This window comes from Geotrypetes seraphini, chromosome 15 (genome assembly GCF_902459505.1).
Source record: "Geotrypetes seraphini chromosome 15, aGeoSer1.1, whole genome shotgun sequence".
In the NCBI taxonomy this organism is placed as follows: domain Eukaryota; kingdom Metazoa; phylum Chordata; class Amphibia; order Gymnophiona; family Dermophiidae; genus Geotrypetes; species Geotrypetes seraphini.
In genome coordinates this window covers 25,602,023-25,625,729 of record NC_047098.1, presented here as the reverse complement: position 1 = coordinate 25,625,729, position 23,707 = coordinate 25,602,023, and the positions used below count along the sequence as shown (strand labels likewise).

Here is a 23,707-nt window from a genome sequence, read left to right as displayed (position 1 = left end):
AGTCAGTCGGTGCCGAGGGCGGGACCGAGAGAGAGCGATCCTGCCGGGATTGGCCAGTGGGAGCAGTCACTGAGCCAATAGGCAGTGGAGGAGCAAGGGAGCCAATAGGCAGCGTCCCTGCGTGTGACGTCATCGGCCCCGATGTGTCACATGCAGGAGACGCTGGTGCCTGAGCTGGTTTGCGAAGCACCAGCTTCGGCACCTTGTGAGGCTGTCCCTGCGGCTCCGATGCTCCTTGCTGGCAGGCGGAGGAGAGAGCGGAGGCTGCGTTAGGGAGCTAAAATTCTGTAAGTTTAAGCGCTCGAATTTTGAGCGAGCGCTTGTTTAATTTAGCGCAGTGAGCGCAGGAAAACGTCCGGTGGAGGGGACCCAGGCAACGGATACAGGAGGCGTGCGGGTCAGTCGCCGACATCTTGAAGTCGCACGTGGAGCAGCGTTTAAAACCAGGTTTGGCTTTTTCAGGCATGCTAAACCAGAGCGCTGCTAGATCAAAATCGTGAAGAGAAATGTTGGAAAATTAAAAGTTGAAGCGATAAGAAAAACGGCTGACACCGTTAAGACTACCGAGTTGGATAGATCGCGGAAACTTTTAAAACTGTGTTTGCCGGTTGGGGGTGTGCTTATATAGGGGCCAGGTGGGATACTTTAGGGCGGGAGGGCTGGCACATGCGCAAAGCTCTTTAGCTTTGCAGCTTTTAGACTGCCGGGTCGGCTCCGTCACGGGGACGTCACCTTCATGTGTGGCTGTAAGATCCCTGTCCAGGGAGAAGTGGGAAGCAGTAAAGGGATAGGTGAGCCAAACCTGCATGGAATGGCAACTGGCTAGGGAAAAGTGCATTGGATCTTGCTGGGGAGCAGAGGGAAATAAAAATGAGAAGCAGAACATGTTTAAAAGATTTAGAGAGTAGAGTAGGCTAAAAGCAATTAAATTTCCTGCCTCCCAAATATAAAAGCATCAAATTATGCCTATGCAGGAAGAGAAAAATTTAAAAAGTAGAGGAAGGATGGGGGTGGGATAAAATTTGGGAAAAATAAAAACATGGAGAAATAGAGTTTGGTGTAGATGGGCTGCAGGAAAAAAGGGACTGGTTGGAGAAAAGTGCTATAAATGGCTTGAATGGAGGAAGAGAGGGGAAGAGAGAAAGAGATTAACTATGATGCTGACACACTTTGAGGGGAAGGAGAGAGTGGCTGGACCCTAGCTTTTAGTTTGTCCATATTCCCTGTCCCTGCTCTTGACATTTAGATACAAACTGGTCATCACTACCATTTGCCACTAGATGTATTTTGTTTTTCCTTTTTTTACCTTTGCTAGGTGAGAGGAAATTTATTGTATGAGTTGGAGCACCCTCAATCATTTTCAAAAGTTGGCTCCTATGATTATAGGAACCCTGTGAATGAAGAGACTGCTCACTGCAGGCTGCGAAGAACTGCATGCAGAGTTGAACCACTGTAAAATGCTCTTACAAAATAATCCCCCAGCTCCTAGTTAGAAAACCTCCCCACCCCACATTGACACACCCCAGCAACTAGTCTAATTCATCCTCACCTCTTCTATTCCCAGAAGACACCCTCGCAAAATAAGCCTCCACATTCCTCCTCTTCCCTTCCCTTGCCACCATAAAGATCTCCTTCCTGTTTAAAGACTCCCTCAAATTCTCCTCTTCCTCCCCACTATGATTCTCTTACATTCCTCCTCTTCCACAAACTCTTCACCACGAGATTCATATAATTTATTACATTTGGCAGATACTACTATCATACAGCTTACAACAGTGCCTCTCAAACTGTGTGCCCTGAAGAGATTCTGGTTGTGCCATAAGAGATTCCAGAATTTTACTTTATTTTTTAAAATTCCCTTCATAAGTATACACTAGAATAGATGACATGTATGTCGTATACGCAAGAGTCTGTCAATGTTATGAACGTCTACATGCATAAGGATACAACTGCCTAGACAAGCATCATTCTTTGACATGATTGGTCCTTGAAAACTAATGGCAAGTACTTTTAGTTTTATTTTTTATGTAGAAATTATCCTAACTTGAGCAACAAAGCAATCAAGGCTTTGTTACCGTTTGAATATTCTTATCTTTGTGATCTTAGACTTTCAGCTCTGACAGAAATTTAAAAAAAAAAAGAGAATGACTGCAGATGGTGGATGACAAAATGAGTGTTTGCTTGTCAACTCTCAAGCCACATTTTGAGCTAATTTGCACTCAAAAACGAGCCCATCCATTGCACCGTTTAGCAATTCTATTCTATCTACTTTAGTTTCACTATTTGTACAATTACCCATACATAGCTTTAAAAACTTTAAATAAATAACTCTCAAATTTAATTTTTTATCGATTTTGCAATTTTATAATTTCAATTATAATGTTCCTCGAAAAACATTTGCTCCATGTGCCAGAGCTAAAAAGGTTTGACACACACTGGCTTACAACAACTTACAAACATACAATATCTACATAAAAATAAAGCACCCCCCCCCTTTGCACATTTCCTTCATCTTCTTCACTTTACTCCCAAACATGAGCCCCCATTCCCCACCCATTGCTCTCTTTACCTTTGGTGCTTTTCTTTCTTCTATGCCCACCCTGTCAAAGCATTCGCTGAGGTAGTTGAGCATCTCAGTTTCTTTGCAGGTCTCAATGGTGAACCTATCACTGCCGGGATCACAGGCACTGGTCCCACCAGTTGTATTTGAGCTTTAAAGAAGTATAAAGGAAAAGCCAGATCAATATTAACCTTTCTAAGTTCAAAGCCCTGTGAAAGCTCTTCTATACTGCAGTATGGATGATGACAATTCTTGTCTATTGTTTACCCTATACTATCAAGCAGCCAGAAACTGCAGAAGAAAACATGTGATGGAGTCCTGGAAGAACTACAGAACACAGGAAACACACACTACAATCCTCTATCTATGGCATATCATGACAAAATTCTAAATAGGCAACTTACTGCCTCTAAACTTTAACAAATAGAGAAGATAACCTTCCAAACAAGTCAATTAAAAAGCTTCTCCAATGGGAACATGAAAAGAAAGTTCATCAAGTGTGGAAACAGTCTGCATGTCTGAGGTTCCCCAGGATTGCAGGACTTTCCTATAAAGAGCCACAACACTCTGCCTCACACATCTGGCAGACACAACTTTCATGGGTACATAACCCTCAATCCCAGATGCAGGAGAAGCAAAATGTGTCAGATGTATGACATCACCAAATATAAGTTAATATGCTGTGCCATCTCCTAGACTTCTATAAATGAATCCCCATCCAAACAGTAGTTAAATGCCATGTAAAAAAGATACTAAAAAAAAAAGTTTGCGTATGATCTCTTCCAGAATTATCTGCAAATAATATGCACAAAGTTTACTTGGCATGCACATAGACTCAAGTAATAGCTTTATCTGAGGCCAAAGCCTTCCTTAACAATGTGGCTGATTTCTACCTAACAGGGATTAGTCTCTTCATTCAAAACCTCACTACCTATGAAAGCAAAAAGAACCGAGTTTAAGACGCGGCTATACAAAGTAGTTTGACACTATTTCAGCATGTACTTTTGCAGTGAAGCTTGTCACTGGTACATTGATTTAGAGCTCCATTTTGTGTAGGCACTTTTTTCAGGTAGTACAATGTGCTTAGATTTGAAAACAAAGGTAAAAAGAAAAATATCACAAAAAGAAGCCTGGAAAAATAGCGTTTGGTAGCACACCAGTGAATCTCCGAAATGCACTACAAGTTCGTCACAGTAAAAGCTTTTACTGTGACGAACTTGTAGTGCATTTCGGAGATTCACTGGTGTGCTACCAAACGCTATTTTTCCAGGCTTCTTTTTGTGATATTTTTCTTTTTACCTTTATTACCATGGCTTTTACTGTGATGAACTTGTAGTGCATTTCGGAGATTCACTGGTGTGCTACCAAACGCTATTTTTCCAGGCTTCTTTTTGTGATATTTTTCTTTTTACCTTTATTACCATGGCTTTTACTGTGACGAACTTGTAGTGCATTTCGGAGATTCACTGGTGTGCTACCAAACGCTATTTTTCCAGGCTTCTTTTTGTGATATTTTTCTTTTTACCTTTATTACCATGGACCCCTGATGAAGGTTGTCCGAAACACGGACCATGTTGGGTCCCCCGTCTGGTAAAAGGTTTTTAGTTAAGATTTATTTGTCAAAATAAAATTTGCCTGCACCGTGTACAAGTCTGCAGTTTTGGTTTGTTTGCTCTGGTCTGTTTTTTCACTGCAGACGAAGTTGGACCTCTGGTTCTTTTGTTGTTTTGTAGATTTGAAAACAAAAATTGTCCTCCCCAGTCCTAATGTGTCTCCATTCACCTCCCTTTTTTTTTTTTTTTTTTACTTCGATGTATTTAGAAATCTTCCCTCCCCCACTTCTCTTTTGTTCCATGCATGTCAGTGTGAACTTGTCAAGTATTTTTAACATTTGCTAAGATTTTTTTTTTATTTGACTCTATTTATTTCTTTTTAATTTCATTTTGTTGTACACCATTTAGACACTTGTCTGATAGACGGTATATCAAAAATAAAGAAACTTGAAACTTCCCCACCTAAATACATCATTGGTCAATACCTCCTCTAAAGATCTCACAACAGATGTATATTTAGCCCTCAGATAAGGCACTTTGTGAGCATAGCAATCATTATTTACCTTGTAAGTGACTTTTAATATGTCCTTCCCTATTGCTGATTACCTGGCATTGCATCTTTTTTGTGGATTCTGTACAAGGAGATTACCGTATACACTCGAATATAAGACGATCTGGATATAAGTCGAGGTACTCTTTTCCTCCAAAAGAGGTTCACTCGAATATAAGCCGTGTGTGTGTTTTAATATTCATGTGCCCTGCCCGGATCTGCACCCAGCCCCCCTCACTCCCTGCCAGGCTCTCCACCCTATTCCCCCTCCCTTGCAGGTTTTGTACCCTGTCCCACTTCCCTACCCTATACCCTGTCCCCCCCTTTTCTCCCAATGTCCTGCAGGCCGGCTCTGACACATTTTTTTTACCTCCCTCCCGCCTCCCCTGTTTATCTTTTTGAATCCCTGGTGTTTCAGCAGTGTACCAGGCAGAAGCGAGCTTTCTACACTCTTGCCCCACACTGAGCTCCTTCCTGAACCTGAACGGCTGCCTCAACTTCTTGCAGCCCATGAGCCGCTCCCTGAATGGCTGCTGCCAGTTCTCATGAGCCCCATGAGAACTAGTAGCCGTCATTCAGCGAGCAGTTTCACACTGGGCAGGAGCACAAAAAGCTCGCTCTTGCCCGGTATACCGCTGGACCTCCAGGGATTCAAAAAGGGAGGCGGGAGGGAGGTAAAAAAATTGTCAGAATTGGCCGAGACAGGAGGGATCCCTCTTGTCCCCGCCCACCAGGTCATACGGCAGGCCAGTGAAGGCCTGCAACAAGTCGGGGGGGGGGCACTGACCCAAATACGAGTCCCATTTTTGGGCCATTTGTTTGGCCCCAAATTCTCATCTTATACTTAAGTATATACGGTATGTATATATTTAAGTATATACGGTATGTACTTACCTTTTCCAGTAGAAAGGTGAGACATTCTAGAAAGTAGGGTTATTTCCCTTTAGCCGCATGCTGGAGAAGGAATCCACTCCAAATTTTTCACTTTGTCTCTGTTGTACTTCACTGGGCTCTCTAACTCCACCTCTAGTCAGTACCCAAGCATGTAAAGCCACCCAATACATGTGAAATAGAGGCACCTGTAGCAACAGGCTCAAACAAATTGTTCTGCTCAAATAGTAACTAAACAGTACCATTAACCACCAACATAGGCTTCAAAAAAGTTCAGAAATTATTCCCCAATAAATAGAAACATATATGCAAAGTCTTCCCAGCCCACAAGGGCTGACAGACATCCAAGAATCAGCTTTGAGAAGCATAAACAGACTGAAAACTGTAAGCAGGCGCAGGAAAGAGGGTGGGAGTTTAGAATGTCTCACCTATCTACTAGAAAACAGCTTACCAGGGTTACATAATCTCCTTTTCTAGTTCAATAGGTGAGACATTCTAGACAGTAGGGACGTACAAAAGCAGTCCCCCAAAAAGTTAGGGTGGGCTTGCTGCACTGAACCTTAAGACTAAGGATCCAAAGACGGAGTCCTGTCTACCGCCACATCCACACTGTAGAACCTGGCATACGTCTGACGAGAAGGCCATGTTGCCACTTTACAAATCTCCTCAGGGGAGACAAATCTAGCTTCAGCCCACGAAGGCGGCACACTGCTACTAGAATGTGCCTTGATGGATACAGGAGACTGTTTCCCAGCAAGAATGTAAGCTGACGAAATAGCAACAGGAAATCGTAGCTTTGGGAGCAAGAGCGCTCTGAAATGAGTCAGCACAAACATATGGTCAGAGACGCAAAACTCATTGGTGACCTCCAAATAATGCAGAAGAACTCTGTGCACATCCAGGTTCTTCAACAGGTGGCCGGTCCTGTCTGACTTGGAACCTGTTGGTTGAAAGACAGGCAAACACAATTCCTGATTGATATGGAAAGCCGAAACTATCTTTGTCAAGAAGGAAGGAACCGTCTGAAGGGAAAATCCTGTCTCCGAAATACACAGGAAAGGGTCCCTGCAAGATAAAGCCTGTAGTTCTGACACATGACACACTGAAGTAAGGGCAACCAGAAAAATGGTCTGGAGCGTCAAGTCCAAGGTTTCAAGGTTTATTAAATATTTGATGAATCGCTATATCTTTATACAAAGCGATGTACATAATAATAAGATAATTTAAGTTAAAAAACATACAATATATATAAACATTAGAAGTCAGACAAGACAAACAACAATTGGACGGAAAGGAGGGGAAAAGTTACATCTGTTATATTAAGAAAAACATTTAAGGGAAAAAAATCGAGGAGCAGGGGGATTCTTAAAAACAGAATTCGTAAAATAAAATAAAATTTAAATATTAAAAGCCTCTTTAAAAAGGAATGTTTTCAGGGATTTTTTGAAGGAAGAAATGTCTTTTTCAATTTTTATGTATTGGGGCAATGAATTCCACCATTGGGGACCCACTATGGAGAACATATCTGGTCTTCGAGTGCCTATTATTTTTAAAGAGGGAACAACTAATAGATTTTGAGAAGATGATCTAAGTGCACGTGTAGAACAATGGGGAATTAACATTTTTGATATGCACTGAGGTTCCTTATATATCAAAGTTTTAAATATAAGTAATAAGACCTTAAACTGTATGCGCTGATTAATAGGAAGCCAATGAGCGTCAATGAAAAATGGAGTTACATGATCGAATTTCCTTGCATCATAGATTAATTTAATAGCAGTGTTTTGAATGATTTGCAATCGTCGTTTTTCTTTTTGAGTAATATTGAGCAACAAAGAATTACAATAGTCTAATTTCGCTATTACTAGTGAATGAATTAATATATTGCGAGATTTGGGTTCAAGGAATTTAGATATAGATCGGATCAGGCGTAATTTATAGAAACAGACTTTAACTATGTTGTTAATATGCTCTTTAAATTCTAATTTTTCATCAATTATAACTCCTAAGATTTTTAATTTGGGAACAATTTCAATTGGCGTGTTATTAAGGATGAAAGGTGAGTTTAATCTGATGTCTCTTTTCCAATTAAAAATCATTGCTTTTGTTTTATTTATATTCAATGCTAATTTATTATTATTAAGCCAATTTTGAACTAGTTCGAGTTTTACATTTAAAGATTTAATGTCTTCCTGATTTTCAGGATTGAATGGATGAGTTAATTGAATGTCGTCTGCATATGAAAAAGCAGTAAAGCCAACAGACTGACACAAATTTAATAATGGTGCAAGATAAATATTAAATAAAAGGGGTGATAAAATAGATCCTTGAGGAATCCCAAAGGTCGTTGTGTATGCGTCAGAATATTCTTTATTAAATTTGACACAAGATGTTCGATTAGTGAGATATGATGTGAACCAGTTAAGGACTTGATCACAGAGACCAATCGATTCTAACCGACTGAGAAGTAGATCATGGTCAATTGTATCAAATGCTGCAGAAATATCCAGGGAAAAAAAGGCGACAGATTTATGATGGTCCAGGAAATAGTGAATGATATTCGTTAGACCGATTAGAGAGTGTTCCGTATTATGGTATTTGCGGAAGCCTGTCTGATTAGGATGCATAACGTTGGTAGATTCGATAAAATCGGAAACCTGGTTAAATATCAATTTTTCAGTCATTTTGGCTAAAAAAGGGATATTTGCAATTGGGCGGTAATTTAAAGGGTCATTTTTACTGGTTTTGTGATCTTTAAGCAAAGGGATGATAGTAGCAGTTTTCCAGAGGGCAGGAACTGAAGCAGTTTGTAGACTTTTTAGGATAATGGTATGAATGAAAGGACCAAAGAGATGAAAAAATTTTTTTTAAGTAAAATGGGTGAAGAATTTCAGACCCCGAACTCTTTAAATTTATTTGAGAAAAAAGTGTTTTGATATCTTTTAGAGTGGGAAGTTTAAAGTTTGAACATTTAGCTGTTAGAAGGTGATCACCAGATTGTTTGCTTAAGGAACTATTATTTATGTTAGAGGAAAAAGTACTTCGAATATTATTGATTTTTTGGTTGAAAGCATCCGCAATATCTTGTGCTTTCAAGAGGGGTATCTGATCTGTAGTGTTTTTTGAATTACGAGATGTGATAGATTTTAAGATGTTAAATAGGGTAGTGGAATTTTTTGCTTTATAAATTTTTTCTGAATAGAATTTTTTCTTTGCCTGATTAATTTTTGATTTGTATATGGCTGCTTGTTCTTTAAAATTTAGAAGATTTAATTGAGACTTAGAGTGACGCCATTTTCTTTCTAATGAACGAAGTTGTTTCTTTAACAGATATAGTTCCGCCGTATACCATGGGTTGGATAATTTTCGTACCGATAAAAGATTTGAAGATTATTGGTGCTTTAGTGTCTAAGAGTAAATAGAGAGAAGAGTTCCAGTATGAAAGTTGATCCTCTATTGAGGTGGGCATGTCATCAATAGTAGCTACGTCAAAAAAAGGTGATATGTCAGCATCTTCTAAACTAGCAAGATCACGATATGAGATTAGTTTGGGTTCAGTTTGCATTTTGTGTGTTATTGAACTAGAAAATGATATAGTAGTAGAAATGAAATAGTGGTCAGACCAGGGTACAGGATTGATTAATGGAATTGAGCAGTTAATATATTGAGAGTTGGGAGAAAAAATTATATCCAAAGTATGGTTTGCTGAATGAGTTGGGCCTATTATTTTTGGAAATAAATTTACCGAATGAAGCATATTTAATATATCTTGATTATTGGTGTCTGAAGCATTGTCAAAATGGATGTTAAAATCTCCTAAGACTAGAGGAAGCGATGAAGCTGAACAAAAATCAAAAATGAGATCTTGAAGTAGAGTTATTTTGTTTTGACCTACTGGAGGAGGAACATACAACAATAAAAAATTGAGGCTAATATTTGAATTAAGTTTGAGATCGAGATATTCGATAGAGGAATTTCCATTAGATTGGTCATTGAGGTTAATTAGATTAGATTGAAAAATAGCAGCAAGACCTCCTCCTTTACGATTTGGGCGATGGTTAAAAAGATAATTGTAATTCGGAGGGCAGCAGTATGAAAGATAGGCTTCCTCACCATCAGAGAGCCAGGTTTCTGTAATGAAAAGTATATGTAATCCTTGAGCGGTAATAGTGTCTTTTAATAGGTGATGCTTACTCTTAATAGATCTTGCATTAATAAGGCCGACTTTTAAACTATTATTTTTCGATATTTCCAACAGGGAAGCAGCTCAAAGAAGCTCCAAAGGAGCCTTGGTAAGGCTAGACAATACCAAGTTAAGGCCCTAGGAAGGGAATGGGTGCTTAACCAGCAGTCTGACACTAAGAGCTTCCTTCAAAAATTTAGCGACATCAAAATGAGACGCCAAGGAGGACCGAGGCTCCCAGGATCTAAAACAGGAGAGCCCAGCCACCTGGACCCAAAGAGAAGCCACAGTGAAGCCTTTATCCAAACTAGCCTGAAGAAAGGCAAGAATTATCAAGATTGGAGCTGAAAAAAAGGGTCCACCTGGTCCAGAGCACACCAATGTAGGAAGTCCTTCCAAGCCTTAGCGTAAGCTGACACTGTGGACAAGTTCTTAGACTTCAGAAGAGTATCAACAACCAGGGCAGAATATCCTTTATGCTGTAAGGCTGTGCACTCAAGAGCCATGCTGCAAAAGCAAAGTAATCCGTATCTTCCACGGAAACCAAACCCTGTGTGAGAAAGTCTGGAAAGGCACTCGGGCGAAAACTGCAACCTCTGCGCCAGTGCATCAGATCTGCATACCATAGACTATGAGGCCAATCTGGAGCCACCAGAATGATGCGGCCCGGATGAGATGCGATCCTCCGAATGACCCGGTTGAATAATAGCCAAGGAGGAAACACATAAAGGAGAAGCTCCTGAGACCACAGATGCATCAGAGCGTCAAGCCCCTCGATTCCGGGCTCGGATCTTCAACTGAAGAAGCGATCTGCTTTCTTGTTTCTTGACGTGGCTATGAGGTTAAAGCAGGATTGCCCCCAGCACCCCACAATCACTTGGAACGCCTCTGGGGACAGTTTTCACTCACCTGGATCCAGCGTCTGTCTGCTGAGGAAGTCTGCTTGAGAATTATCTACTCCCGCCACATGCGCTGCTGTCAGTGACCAAAAAGATCTCCTGTAAAGATTCAGAAAGAAGGTCTGGCAAAGCCGCAAACTCAAATAAGCACAGGCTCATGAGAGCTTTTCCAGGTTCCCAAAACCACAGAGGGATCTACAGATCCAGCCCCTGATCTCCTATCTCAGGGAACACTGCACTTGTAATAAGGGGTCAGTATGCAAATAATCCGCATCCAGATCCCCCAAATCAGGGTCAGGTAGCGAAAGCATAGTGGCAGGGTGAATCTAGGATGTGTCCAAAGGAGTAATGTCACTAAGAGAAGCTGTGTAGGCAGATTGGGACTGTGCAGGAGGAGAACACATTGATCCGAAATTCAGAGCGCAAAAATTTCAAAAATTCTGAAAGGTGACAAGCTCCTGGGGCATAGGTCATGCTAAGGTGGCTAAACTGTGTGATTCTGAGGCTGTGTAGGGTCTGCAGCCTGGCGGACGGAATTACCAGTTATGCTGAGCCCCGAAACAACAACGGCCGCTCCCCCACCCCCCGTCTAGCTGAGCATTTGGTCACCTGCTTCAGCAGGGGAGAGGCTACTCTGGATGCTGCAGCCCTTCCCCCCCCCCCCCTCAGCTGTGCCACGAGGCATGTAGCATAAAAACGCTCTGAAAGTGCTAAATCTGCGCAATCCTGGCAAGAATCCACATGAGGGGAGCCTAAGGACTTCATTCCAGCAAGTTTCTAGGCAAAATTTGCAGGGAGCTTTAGAAAATAAAATTGCTAAAAATCCAAGATGGCCGTCGTCACAAAATTCGCGACAAAATTGTGATATTTTTCACACTTTTCAAACTCTAAAATGGGATTTTTTTTTTCAGGAGAGGAAACATTCAGAAACACTCAAAACCCCACTTTTCCAAACTTCCCCAATATCTCACAGAGTGTCAGCCTAAAGCCACAGGATCAGTGCTACAACCTGCTTTCAGCTCTCTCACAGAAGCTGGATGAGAAAATTCACTGCCACAATGCTGGGAACGTCTCAGGAAAGGTGATCTTCGAGCTGCCAGTCAAACTCCTATGTCTGACTACACCTCCACCCTGCAGACCAACAGATGCGCCCGGTATGGGCGGAGACGCAATGATACAGCCGGCACCCTGCGAGACACCGTCAAGCCTCCTAAGGGTGCCTAACAGCCTGCACTCGACCCCAGATTAACAATAGGTGAGACCACATCAGGGACGGCCCTGATCTCCGGAGAAAACTATGCAGTCTGTCTAACAAGTACCCAGTGGGATCAGACTGACAGCAACAGACCAAAGTCTGTAAATTTTCAAGCAGGCAGAGCTACAAAATCACTCCAAGCACTAAAATACCCAAAAAGGAAACAAAATTACATCAAATTAAAAAGAATAAAATGGGGAGCGCAGAACACATCTGAAGTCATGCGTGCAGAAGGAAATAACTGAAGGCGGAGCTAGAGAGCCCAGTGAAATACAACAGAGGCAGAGTGAAAAATCCTTCTGCAGTATGTGGCTAAAGGAAAATAACCCTACTGTCTAGAATGTCTCACCTATTACCCTGGAAATGGTATTTACTGTCCCACAATATGGCATCTTCATTTCAGTGCCTAGCCACTCCTCTCCCTAATATATCAGCAGTGAATGACAGTAACACAGAAGCCATCTACGTTGTTTAGAAAAACATCAGTAGACAGCAAGCTACTACTGTATCACAAGCTTGTAAATATTTGGCCTACAACAATCTTTGCTTCAAAATTAGAGTCCAGCGTTCATCGTTATATCCCTTCAAACCATTTCACAGCACTGGGCATTTAGTACCTGCATGAGTATACTTAGAAGGTAGAGGGAACTCCATTTCACAACTTCAGCATAAGGGTAAGCAAGCATCATAGATTTGATACACCACCTCTCTAAGGTACAACCAAAGCAATCTGCATATTACATTTAGGTACTTTCTCTCTCCCTAATAGGTTTACATTCTAAGTGTTGTACCTGAAGCAATGGAGGGTTGCATTACTTGCCAATGGTTACATAGAGCCACAGTGGGAAATGAACCTGGTTCTCACTCCACTGGGCTAACCATTAGGCTACTCCTCCAAAACTGAGTCCCAGGGTGAGCTTTCACCCTGCTTCACAACTCTCCTTGCTGAGCTACTACACAGTAAATTGTAAAGGCAAAAAAGCAACTCTTTACGTTTCAAAATTGTTGGCTTCAAAAATTCTTTCTGAACTGAGACAGTGTGTCACAGAACACTGGGTTAGTATGTTCCACAATAATGAAAAGTAATTAACTAGATCCTCTTTCCCAGCTTTCTCCTAAGAACCCTGAATTGTTAGTGCCTTAAGTAGCCAAGAACCCAAAATTACTCTGGCATGCCACATGTACCTGCACCCATACTGCACACATGGAAAATCCTCTTCTGAGCCTTCCTCACCACTGTTGTCTCCAGAGACATCAGAAAGGGGCAGGAAGAGGAGGGCGAAAGGATTCTCAGACACACTAGCACTACAAAAGTAAAAGGGCATCAAGAAGCAAAGAGAAAAACAGGAAGTACCGAGAGCTGAGGAGCAAAATGCTACTCCACAACTGCAAAAGATTTCTCATTCCAACAAATACATGCCAGGTCAAAGCAGCACCCAACACACCATCTTCAGTGTTAACAAAATCATGGTATGTCTGTGATTCCACTTATGTACAGGCATGGCATCCACACAGCAAAATCACACCAGATGTCACCCAAGAACAAGGGCTTGAATTCTCTAAGGCTCTGTCAGTAAACAAAAGTCTGACGGAGAAACATATCCAGGCTCCCATACATGCACCAAGCTCCTGTCTTGATTAGCGACCGATACAGTAGTGCCTGAATTGAGAAGGATGGGTACCAAGTTAACCTGGGGGCAGATGCCACTTGATCTGGCAAAATTAATACACAGAAAACTAGTCTAGACCAAATCAGTTTGTTATGAAAGAATGCTTATGTTAAAAGTGTGTACCAGCATTTTCTGCACCTGAACCACACAAAACAGTATGTGTCTATAACTGATCAAGCCATCAAGTTGAACCATGGAAGCTTAGTACTACCAAACTGGGTAAAGTTCTGTCAGTCTGTGTTCCAGCTGCACTGGTAGTTAGCAAGCCGCAGCAGGAGCTGATGGAGTAAGAGCAGCTCAGTTTGAGTAAGAGCAAGTAAGACTTTCAGTTTGACAGTCTTTCTCAATCTACAATCAAATCACTGGTATACTTGGCAACTGTGAGAACAATAGTCCAAAAAACACATAACTCCTCACATAAAATTTAGAGCTTGATAACACAAACAAGTTGCTTTTGGATTTAATTCTTACCCTTCCAAACCTATGCTCAAAGCAAATTACAATATAGGTAAAATTAGTAATCCCCTGCCCCAAAGCAGTGCATCTAAGTTTGGAAGAAGAAGTAACTTGCCAAAGATTGGATGGAAAAGTGAAATTTAAACCCTGGTTTTTCTGGTTGTTTGTCTACTGCTCCATCCATCCGGCCACTCCTTCAAGCCAGTGATATTAGAGGCAGGTTTAGAGTATCTGAAGCAAATACATGCACGTTACCAAATCCAAAACACTACATGGTAAGTAACTTATGTCAAAAGGTGAGTCGTCCACTTCCCCCAAACACATGCACCCCCGTCTTCACAAATACCTAGAGGGAATCCTGCTTAGCAAAGAGAGGCGCCCATTCAATGCAGTAGGTGAAGAAGAAAACAAAGGAGCTCCAATGCTGGAGGGTCTCTGGCTGGCAGAATTGGTTGGTATTTCTTGAGGGCTGATAGCCTGTAACTGTGGACCTGGTGAACTGGGTGGCATGCAAGTGTTGGTGGACCTGGGGCTGTGGGTGGGTGGAAAGCTCCCATGTTGAGTGAGTGTATATGGATGGTATCTGGATGATGAGGGCTGGGCTGCAATGACATGAGGACTGATAGAAAGAGCAGGAGAAGGGGATGTGGGGGTCTCAGGACTGGATGATGGGGATAAAGATGGCATACCACTCAAGAAACCAACAGCAGGAACTGGACTAATCCCATACAGACTACATTAGTTAAAAGAGAAAAAAAGAAAATGAAAAACAAAACATAAAATTCACAAATTCTCACTTTACAGAAGATTATCTTTATCATATCTCCTGATATCATTAACTTTAGGTACAGGAGTACATTTTATTTTGTATGTTTCACTTCTTTTTTTATGTTGGACTGGAAACTGCAAAAGATTGGTTTGTGTATTTGCTTTTTGTAAATTTTTGTAATTAACACCTGCTATAATGGAACAGAGAAAGTAAGGGATTTGGACTTAACTCATGCCTTTTTCAGCTGCAGCTCAGAGTGAGTTACATTCAGGTACAGTAGGTATTTTCCCGACTCCATAAGGCTTACAATCTACTTGCCCAAAATCACAAGGAGCTACAGTGAGGTTTGAATTGGGCTTCTCTGGTTCTCTGTCCACTACAACTTAAAACTCCTGGATGCCTTTTCTCGCAACCCATGCCATACAAAGTCAGATCCCCCCTGCTATATAGACCACCAGTTAAGAGCAATTGTTCTTTTACTTCCTTACATGTTCATGATATTTGAGGGTCCTTTGGCTCTGCTCACCATCAAGTGTGTGCTAGTTGAGGGCATTCACAGTTTCCCCAATCTTCCCCCAACATACCAAACACCACAAAAGTGGCAAAAGAGGACTTGCCTGGATAGAGAGCTGGCACCAAAGGAACCAACATTACAGAGCATGGGACTTGTGCCCAGGCTGGAAGCAGGGTTCAGTGTCAGAGTCCTGTCACCTGACCGCACAGTTGCTGCAATTGGCTGAGACGTTGCAGTCAGGCTGGAAAAGGGGTTTTCATCTCTTGACTGGGTGGACATCATCAAAACCTCCATTAAAATCTGGCTGATCAGGTCCTTAAAACTAGAGAAGACTGAACAGAGAAAGTAAAAAGAGATTAGGTTTTTTTCCTTGATTAATGTCTTTTCCAGTAGATAGAGATGGTACGCAGAGCCATAGGGTTGTCCATGCATGCTCATGAGCATACTGCAGAAAATGTCAATCACAGCATTTCAGATCCTCCTCCTGCGTCTCTGCTGCCCCCTTCAGTTCGTACCAAAGCCAGCAACAACCCTATAGGACAGGGGTAGGGAACTCTGGTCCTCGAGAGCCATATTCCAGTTGGGTTTTCAGGAATTCCCCAATGAATATGCATGAGATCTATTTGCATGCACTGCTTTCAATGCATATTCATTAGGGAAATCCTGAAAACCCGACTGGAATACGGCTCTCAAGGACCGGAGTTCCCTACCCCTGCTAAAGGAGAAGGAGGGGTACGGGAAACTCCCCGAAACCAAGTGTCTGATCTGCTCAGATGAATTTGAAACAATCACTGAATGAACAGTAATGTAGTTAAAACATTATCAAGCCTCTGAGAGGAAAAATGAATGCAAGAAAAAATACAAGTTAAACAATAACATAACATCCTGAACATTCATGAAGCTCAACCATTCCTCCCTAGTAATTATATACACAGATTTCATAATCCCATAGTCTGACTAACAGGAAAAATTTTAGCTGCATAGCTGACCATTAAACTTGAGTCAAAAAGCAAATCAGATATTTCTGGGCAGAGTGTTCAACATACCATCCCTATCTACTGGATAAGATATCTAGGTAAGAATCTAATCTCTTTTTCAAGTGCAATAGAGATGGTATGCTGAACCGTAGGGACGTACCTACGCAGTCCCCAAAGTTTAGAGTAGGAGAAATGAGTCTGCACGTAGTATCTAGGATCCAAAAGCAGCATTCTCCTGTGCTGCTATGTCCATCCTGTAGAATTTGGCAAAAGTATGAAGGGAGGACCAGGTGGCCGACCTACAAATCTCCTCATGAGGATTTACCCTTGCTTCTGCCCAAAAGGAGGTCACGCCTCTTGTCAAATATGCCTTCAACAAGATAGTCTGCTGTTTGCCACAACTGATATTTACAGAGGATACAGCTCTACAAATCTATCTAGAGATGGTAGCCTTGGAGGCTGGTCTGCCTCTTCTCACCTGAATGATTAACACAAAAAGATGATCTGAAAGACAAAACTCATTGCTTACCTCCAGGTAGCGCAATAGTACTCTTCTGACATCCAAAACCTTTAAGGCCTTGTCATTTTTCTTGGACTCTGTGAGGTGAAATGCTGGCAGTCTAACTTCTTGGTTGGCATGACATGCCAAAACGACCTACAGCAGGAAGGAGGGAACTGTACACAAAGTCACTCCTGCTTCCGTGATCCAGAGAAACTGTTCTCTGCACTGGCGGGGCTTGCAATTCTGAGACTCTCCTAGCAGAAGTAATTGCCACCAAGAAGATTGCTTTGACCATCAGATCCATGACCGACATCTCCTGGAAAGGTTCAAATGGGAATCTGCTGAGTCCCTGTAAGACTAAATGGATGAAAACGGTTCTTGAATTCGAGACCATAGTCTCAGGGCACTCTTCAGGAGCTTATGTCTGGGTGGGCCGCTAGTAATCTCTTCTCTCGGCCCCAGAAACAGGATAGTCCTACTACTTGAACTCATAAGGGACGCCATTGCCAGTCCCTTGTCAAGGCCCTCCCTTGCAGGAACGCTAGTATGGATGAGATGAGGGCATTGCCTGGCTCTAACTTTTCTTTGCTGCACCAGCACTGAAACATCTCCCATGCCTTAGCATACACTGAAACATCGTCAGCTTTTAGCTATAAGTAAAATACCAATGACCACTTCTGAGTATCCTTTTTGGACTAGTGCTGCGCACTCAAGAGCCATGCCTTAAGACCAAATTGTCCTGGATCTTCTAGGGAAAACGGCCCCTGCGAAAGTAAGTCTGGATGCACTTGGAGTCTAAGTCTTCACTCCTTTTGTAGGCACATAAGATCCACATACCATGGGCACCTGGGCCAATCTGGTGCTGCAAGAACTACTGTTCCTGTGTGATGAGCTATCCGACAGACCACCCAGCCTATCAAGGGCCAAGGGGAAAACATGTATAGGAGTCCGTCTCAGACCATGATTGAAACAGGGTGTCTAGCCCTGCACTTCCAGGCTCATATCTGCAACTGAAGAACCAATCCATCTTCTTGTTCTTTGCAGTTGCCATGAGGTTGAATGGCAGATGACCCCATCTTCTCACAATAGTCTGGAACACTTTCAGAGACAAATACCACTCTCCTGGGTCTACTATCTGTCTGCTGAGATAATCCACTTGAACACTGTCCACTCTGGCCATGTGTACAACAGAGATCACCAGCAAGTGTATTTCTGCCCAAAAGAACAATGCCTTCACCTTCTGTCAGAGCGGAGTGCTCCTGGTGCCTCCCTTCCTGTTAACATGCGCCACTACCATGGCACTGTCATCAAAAATTCTGACTGCTTTGTCCTCCATCAAAGACTGCAGTCGAAGCAGTGCTATGGAAATACTCAAAGTTCCAGCCTGTTGACAAACCACTTCTATTAAGAAGGAGTCAATTGATCTTGTACTGGGTGACCATTGCAATGAGTCCCCATCCATTGTCAAGGTGATCCATGAATTGATCCAAAGCAGGATCCCCTTCGACAAAGACTGTAGACGAAGCCACCAGCTCGTGCTGCGCTTTGCTGATGTTGTCCAGGGGAGCGGAACATGCAGGGAGTCCCTCTGAGGCGACCAGCAAGATAGCAAAAGGTGCCCTGGAGGGGGCGCATATGTGCTTAGTCCAGGGTACCACCTCTAACATGGCCGCCATTGATCCTAGGACTTGAAGGTAATGCCATGCCATTGGCTCTGGCTTGGTCAACAGGTCTGTAATCTGATCATGAAGCTTCTGTTTGCGTGCTTCTGGAAGAAAGACTCTGCCTTCCACCAAGTTGAATAAGATTCCCAGATATTCTAGATATTGTGTTGGAACCAGGTGGTTCTTTCAAAAGTTCACAATCCAACTCAGACTCTGTAGTGTCCTAACAAATGATGCTACCACCTTTTCTCCTTCCAGTCAAGACAGCGCTCTGATGAGCCAATTGTCCAAATACGGAGATGAGTGGCCATCACCATCATAACTTTGCTGAAAGTTTGGGGTGCTGTTGCTAGCCCAAAGGGAAATGCCAAGAACTGATAGTGATTTTACAACACATGGAATCTGAGGAACTTCCTGGATTCTGGGAAGATGGGTAAGCTTCTGTCAAATCTAAGGTGGCCTAAAACACTCCTGGCTCCACCGCTGCAATGACAGACCAATAGTCTCCATTCAAAATTGAGGTACTCTCAGGGCCACGTTGACATATTTCAGATCCAGCATGGGCCTCCACTCCTCTAAGCCTTTCTTTGGCACAACAAAGTATAAAGAATATTTGCTGGAGCCCGAATCATCTGGAGGAACTGGTTCTATAACTTGGATATCTAGTAATCTCTGTAGCATTGCTCGGACCCTTTTTGCTTTCTCTGGCCAGCCTGCTGGTGAATCCACAAACTAGTCAGAGAGAGGGTGTGCAAACTATCTTGTATATCTCTCTGATAATGTCCAAGACCCAGCGGTAGGACGTTATCTGTTCCCAAGCCTCCAGATAATCCAAGAGCTGACCTCTAGTCTTCAAAGGAGAGACACTGTCTTTCTTAAAGAAAAAGGTCTTATTCCTTGCCCTTTCTTTTTTCTGGCATCATTGAGACTTTTTGGCTGGGACTGCAGAGTGGGAACCTGAACCTTGGTTCCTCCGGTTCCCAGAAAATTTCTGTCTGGAACCTGGGTAGAGGCTGCTGTGGAATACTGGCAAGAGCACTGGGAGTCACGAAAGGACCCCCAGCTCTGGATTCTCTATGTGCTTGGGATCTGCTGTCTGGTAAAGATTTTGGCCAGCAATACAATACAATTTTTTACTTGTAACATAGAAACATAGAAAATGACGGCAGAAAAGGGCCTCGGCCCATCAAGTCTGCCCACTCTAATGACCCATCCCCCTAACTTCACCCCCCAAGAGATCCCACATGCCTATCCCATTTTTTCTTAAAATCTGGCACTCTGCTGGCCTCAATCACCTGCAGTGGAAGTTCATTCCAATGATCAACCACCCTTTCGGTGAAGAAATACTTCCTGATGTCACCATGAAATTTTCCACCCCTGATTTTTCAGCGGATACCCTCTTGTGGCCGTGGATCCTTTAAGAAAGAAGATATCATCTTCCACCTCAATACGACCCGTGATATATTTAAACGTTTCTATCATGTCTCCTCTCTCTCTACGTTCCTCGAGTGAGTATAGCTGCAGTTTACTCAGCTTTTCCTCATATGGGAGATCCTTGAGTCCCGAAACCATCCTGGTGACAATTCAAAGCAGTTAACCAATTCAAAGCAGTTAACCAAGACAATAATCAATACAAAAAAAAACATTTAGAAAATTACAACTTTTTCAAAACATATTCCTTAAACAAATGAATTTTCAAGGCCTTTCTAAAGCTCTTATAATCACTCATTGATCTAATCCAGTGTTTTTCAACCTTTTTTGGGCAAAGGCACACTTGTTTCATGAAAAAAATCACAAGGCACACCACCATTAGAAAATGTTAAAAAATTTAACTCTGTGCCTATATTGACTATATATAAAGTAATTATCTTGAATAGGAATCAAATAAACACAAAGAAAGTATTTTATAATTACTTTATTATGAAATATTAAGTAAACAGAATAGTGAAAAATTATAAAATACTTTATTCAGTGCGAAACCTGGGCCTGTTTGGTTGAACACAAAGCTGATATTCTGGCTGGAATCGAAGAAAGACACACACGTAGCTCTTCGTCAACAGCTCTCAGTCTCTCTCTGTATTTGGTTTTTATAGCATACAAAAATAGACAAATATACCCTCCATCCTTTTTATTAAACCACAATAGCAGTTTTTAGCGCAGGGAGCTGCGCTGAATGCCCATCGCTGCTATTGACGCTCATAGGCTCCCTGCGCTAAAAACCACTATTGCGGTTTAGTAAAAGGTGACCATATTGTAAAATATAGACAGCAGATATAAATTCAGAACTGTGCATAGTAAGTGAAAGGAAGTTTTCATCTCTGGGAATTTACCCAGTTAACTATTAAGTTATTTGGGCAAATTCCTTTGAAAACTGTGGTAATACTGCCTCCACTTTGCTAAATTTAAAATAAAATCATTTTTCCTACCTTGTCTGGTGATTTCTGGTTGCACTTTCTTCTTCTGACTGTGCATCCAATCTTTCTTCCCTTCTATCAGCCTGTATGCTTTCTCTCCTCCACACCTCATTCCCTCCCCCAACTTTTTCTTCCTCTCTCCCTGACCTTTCTTTCTTTTTTTCTGTTTCTCTTCTTTCCTTCTGTTTCCCTGCCTGCCCCCTTTCTTTCTTTCTCCCTGCCGTTCCCCAAGCCACTGCCACTGCCGCTGCCTTCGGGGAACAGGACCCACCAATGGATAACAGGCCCCAAAGCCGACGCCGACGCATGCTCTCCCTGACGTCAATTCTGCAATCGGAGAGGAAGTTCCGCCCAGCCAGGCAGCGATTGGCTGGCCCGAACTTCCTCTCCGACTGCAGAATTGACGTCGGGGAGAAGAAGACTTATCGGCTCGATAGATTAGATCGCCAAGACAAAGTGAATCCTGGGTGATCGACTCACTTTGCCTTGGCGAGCTACTGGCGCCCCTGCCTCGGGCCCCCTGTCAGCTCCGGGCCCCTGAATGCAGGACTGGTAGTACTGCCCTGATGGCGGCCCTGCGGCACACAAGGCAACATCTCGCGGCACACTAGTGTGCCGCGGAACAGCGGTTGAAAAACACTGATCTAATCTGATCTGACAAAGCTCTCCAGAGTTTGGCAGCTTGATAGCCTAGAACGGAAGTGAACATTTTGGTATATTTTAACCCTCTTACCTCCAGAAATCGAAAGGGTGAGTATTGTCTCAGACCATATAATATAGTATCTGAATAACACAACAATGGGGGCATATAAGATGGTACCTCCCCTTACAGAAAAACTTGAACTGAATCCTAGCTTCAACAAAGAGCCAGTGCAGCTTTAACATATGGTGCAATTGTGTCACTTTTTTCAATCCAAATATCAGCCTAATAGCTGTATTTTACAATGTTTGCAATTTGCACAGTATTATTTTAGGACAATCCAAAAAAGTTATATTGCAATAATCTATTAGTGATAAAAACAAAGATTGAACTAATAAATGAAATTGATAATGATCAAAATAATTCCTAATTCTCCTCAATTTCCAAAATAACCCAAAAGATTTTTTTTATTAACTTAGTGACATGTGGAGAGAATGATAAATTAATGTCAAAATGCACCCAAAAGATCCTAATAACTGAATCCACTGTATAATCTACATTATCGATCTTCAAGGAACTTTCATAGGATCCTAACAATCATCCTTAAGATCATCCAGGTCCTTACCAAACAACATCTGTCCACTGAAAGTGAGTCTGCTCAGCATTGCTTTAGAAGTCGAATCACCCATCCATTGCTTGATCCAAAGCATACATCAGGCAGCAATCAAAAAGGTCAAGACTTTCCCCATGACTCTGATAATATCATAGAGTGCCTCCATTAGGAAGTTTATTCCTGCCAGCACAAGGCAGAGGCTCAGAGTCTGTCAGGCTCTGAATTCTTAGCATAGAATGACAGGCTTAATAACCCCCACTACTAGACCAGAACATACGCAGGTAAGGCTAGATTCAAATAGGGCACTGGTCTTTGACCTAAGGGCCGCCGCGTGAGCAGACTGCTGGGCACGAAGGACCAGTGGTCTGACCCAGCAGCAGCAAATCTTATGTTCTTATTAATCACTTATATAGTACTGAAAGGTATATGACATTACTCAGACATTTTTCAGAAGAGCTTACATCTAACTTGGACAGACAGATATGACATATAGGGTTGGGGATGCAGAACCCAAGGTGAGAGGAGTTAAAAGCACTCTCAAAGAGGTGGGCTTTTTAACTGGGCCTTGAACACTACCAGAAATGAAGCCCACTGTAGGGATTTGGGCAGCTTGTTCCAAGCAAAAAGTGCAACAAGGTAGAAGGGATGGAACCTGGAGTTGGCAGATGAAGAAAAAGGCACAGATAGGAGGGACTTACAAGCTGAACGGAACTCACAGGGTGTGGGGGGGAACACAAAGGAAGATAAGTGAAGAGAGATAGCGAGGGGCAGCTTAGAGAGTGCATTTGTAGATCAGTAAAGGAATTTGAATTGTATTTGGAAACAGATAAGAACATAAGAACTTAAGAATTGCCACTGCTGGGTCAGACCAGTGGTCCATCGTGCCCAGCAGTCCGCTCACACTGCAGCCCTTAGGTCAAAGACCAGTGCCCTAACTGACACTAGCCTTACCTGCGTACTTTCTGGTTCAGCAGGAACTTGTCTTGAATCCCTGGAGGGAGTTTCCCCCTATAACAGTCTCCAGAAGAGTGTTCCAGTTTTCTACCACTCTCTGGGTGAAGAAGAACTTCCTTACGTTTTTACGGAATCTATCTTTAACTTTACAGAGTGCCCTCTCGTTCTCTCTACCTTGGAGAGGGTGAACAACCTGTCTTTATCTACTAAGTCGATTTCCTTCATTATCTTGAATGTTTCGATCATGTCCCATCCCAATCTCCTCTTTTCAAGGGGGAAGAGGCCCAGTTTCTCTAATCTCTCACTGTACGGCAACTCCTCCAGACCCTTAACCATTTTAGTCGCTCTTCTCTGGACCCTTTCGAGTAGTACTGTGTCCTTCTTCATGTACAGCGACTAGTGCTGGATGCAGTATTCCAGGTGAGGGCATACCATGGACCGGTACAGCGGCATGATAACCTTCTCCGATCTGTTTATGATCCCCTTCTTAATCATTCCTAGCATTCTGTTTGCCCTTTTCACCACCGATGCACATTGTGCATGAAGAAAGATTTTAAAAATTGCGGCTGTACTCACTTGAGGAAAGAAGAGAACGGGGAGATATGATTGAAACATATAAGTACATTACGGGACGCATCGAGTC

The 23,707-nt window shown here is 42.5% G+C and overlaps 1 protein-coding gene across 4 annotated transcripts in view; it reads right to left on the bottom strand.

Moving 5' to 3' along the window:
• UBE4B (ubiquitination factor E4B) overlaps window positions 1–23,707 on the bottom strand; it is a 137,310-nt gene that overhangs the window by 53,759 nt on the left and 59,844 nt on the right. For 2 of the 4 annotated variants that reach the window (XM_033921512.1, XM_033921510.1), the window contains 4 exons: window positions 15,404–15,632; window positions 14,364–14,750; window positions 13,077–13,196; window positions 2,570–2,711 (listed from right to left, as the gene is read on the bottom strand). In XM_033921512.1, the coding sequence (XP_033777403.1) occupies window positions 2,570–2,711; window positions 13,077–13,196; window positions 14,364–14,750; window positions 15,404–15,632 (878 nt within the window). The remainder of the gene's footprint in view (window positions 1–2,569; window positions 2,712–13,076; window positions 13,197–14,363; window positions 14,751–15,403; window positions 15,633–23,707) is intronic. The other 2 variants (XM_033921511.1, XM_033921513.1) reach the window with 2 other exon arrangements.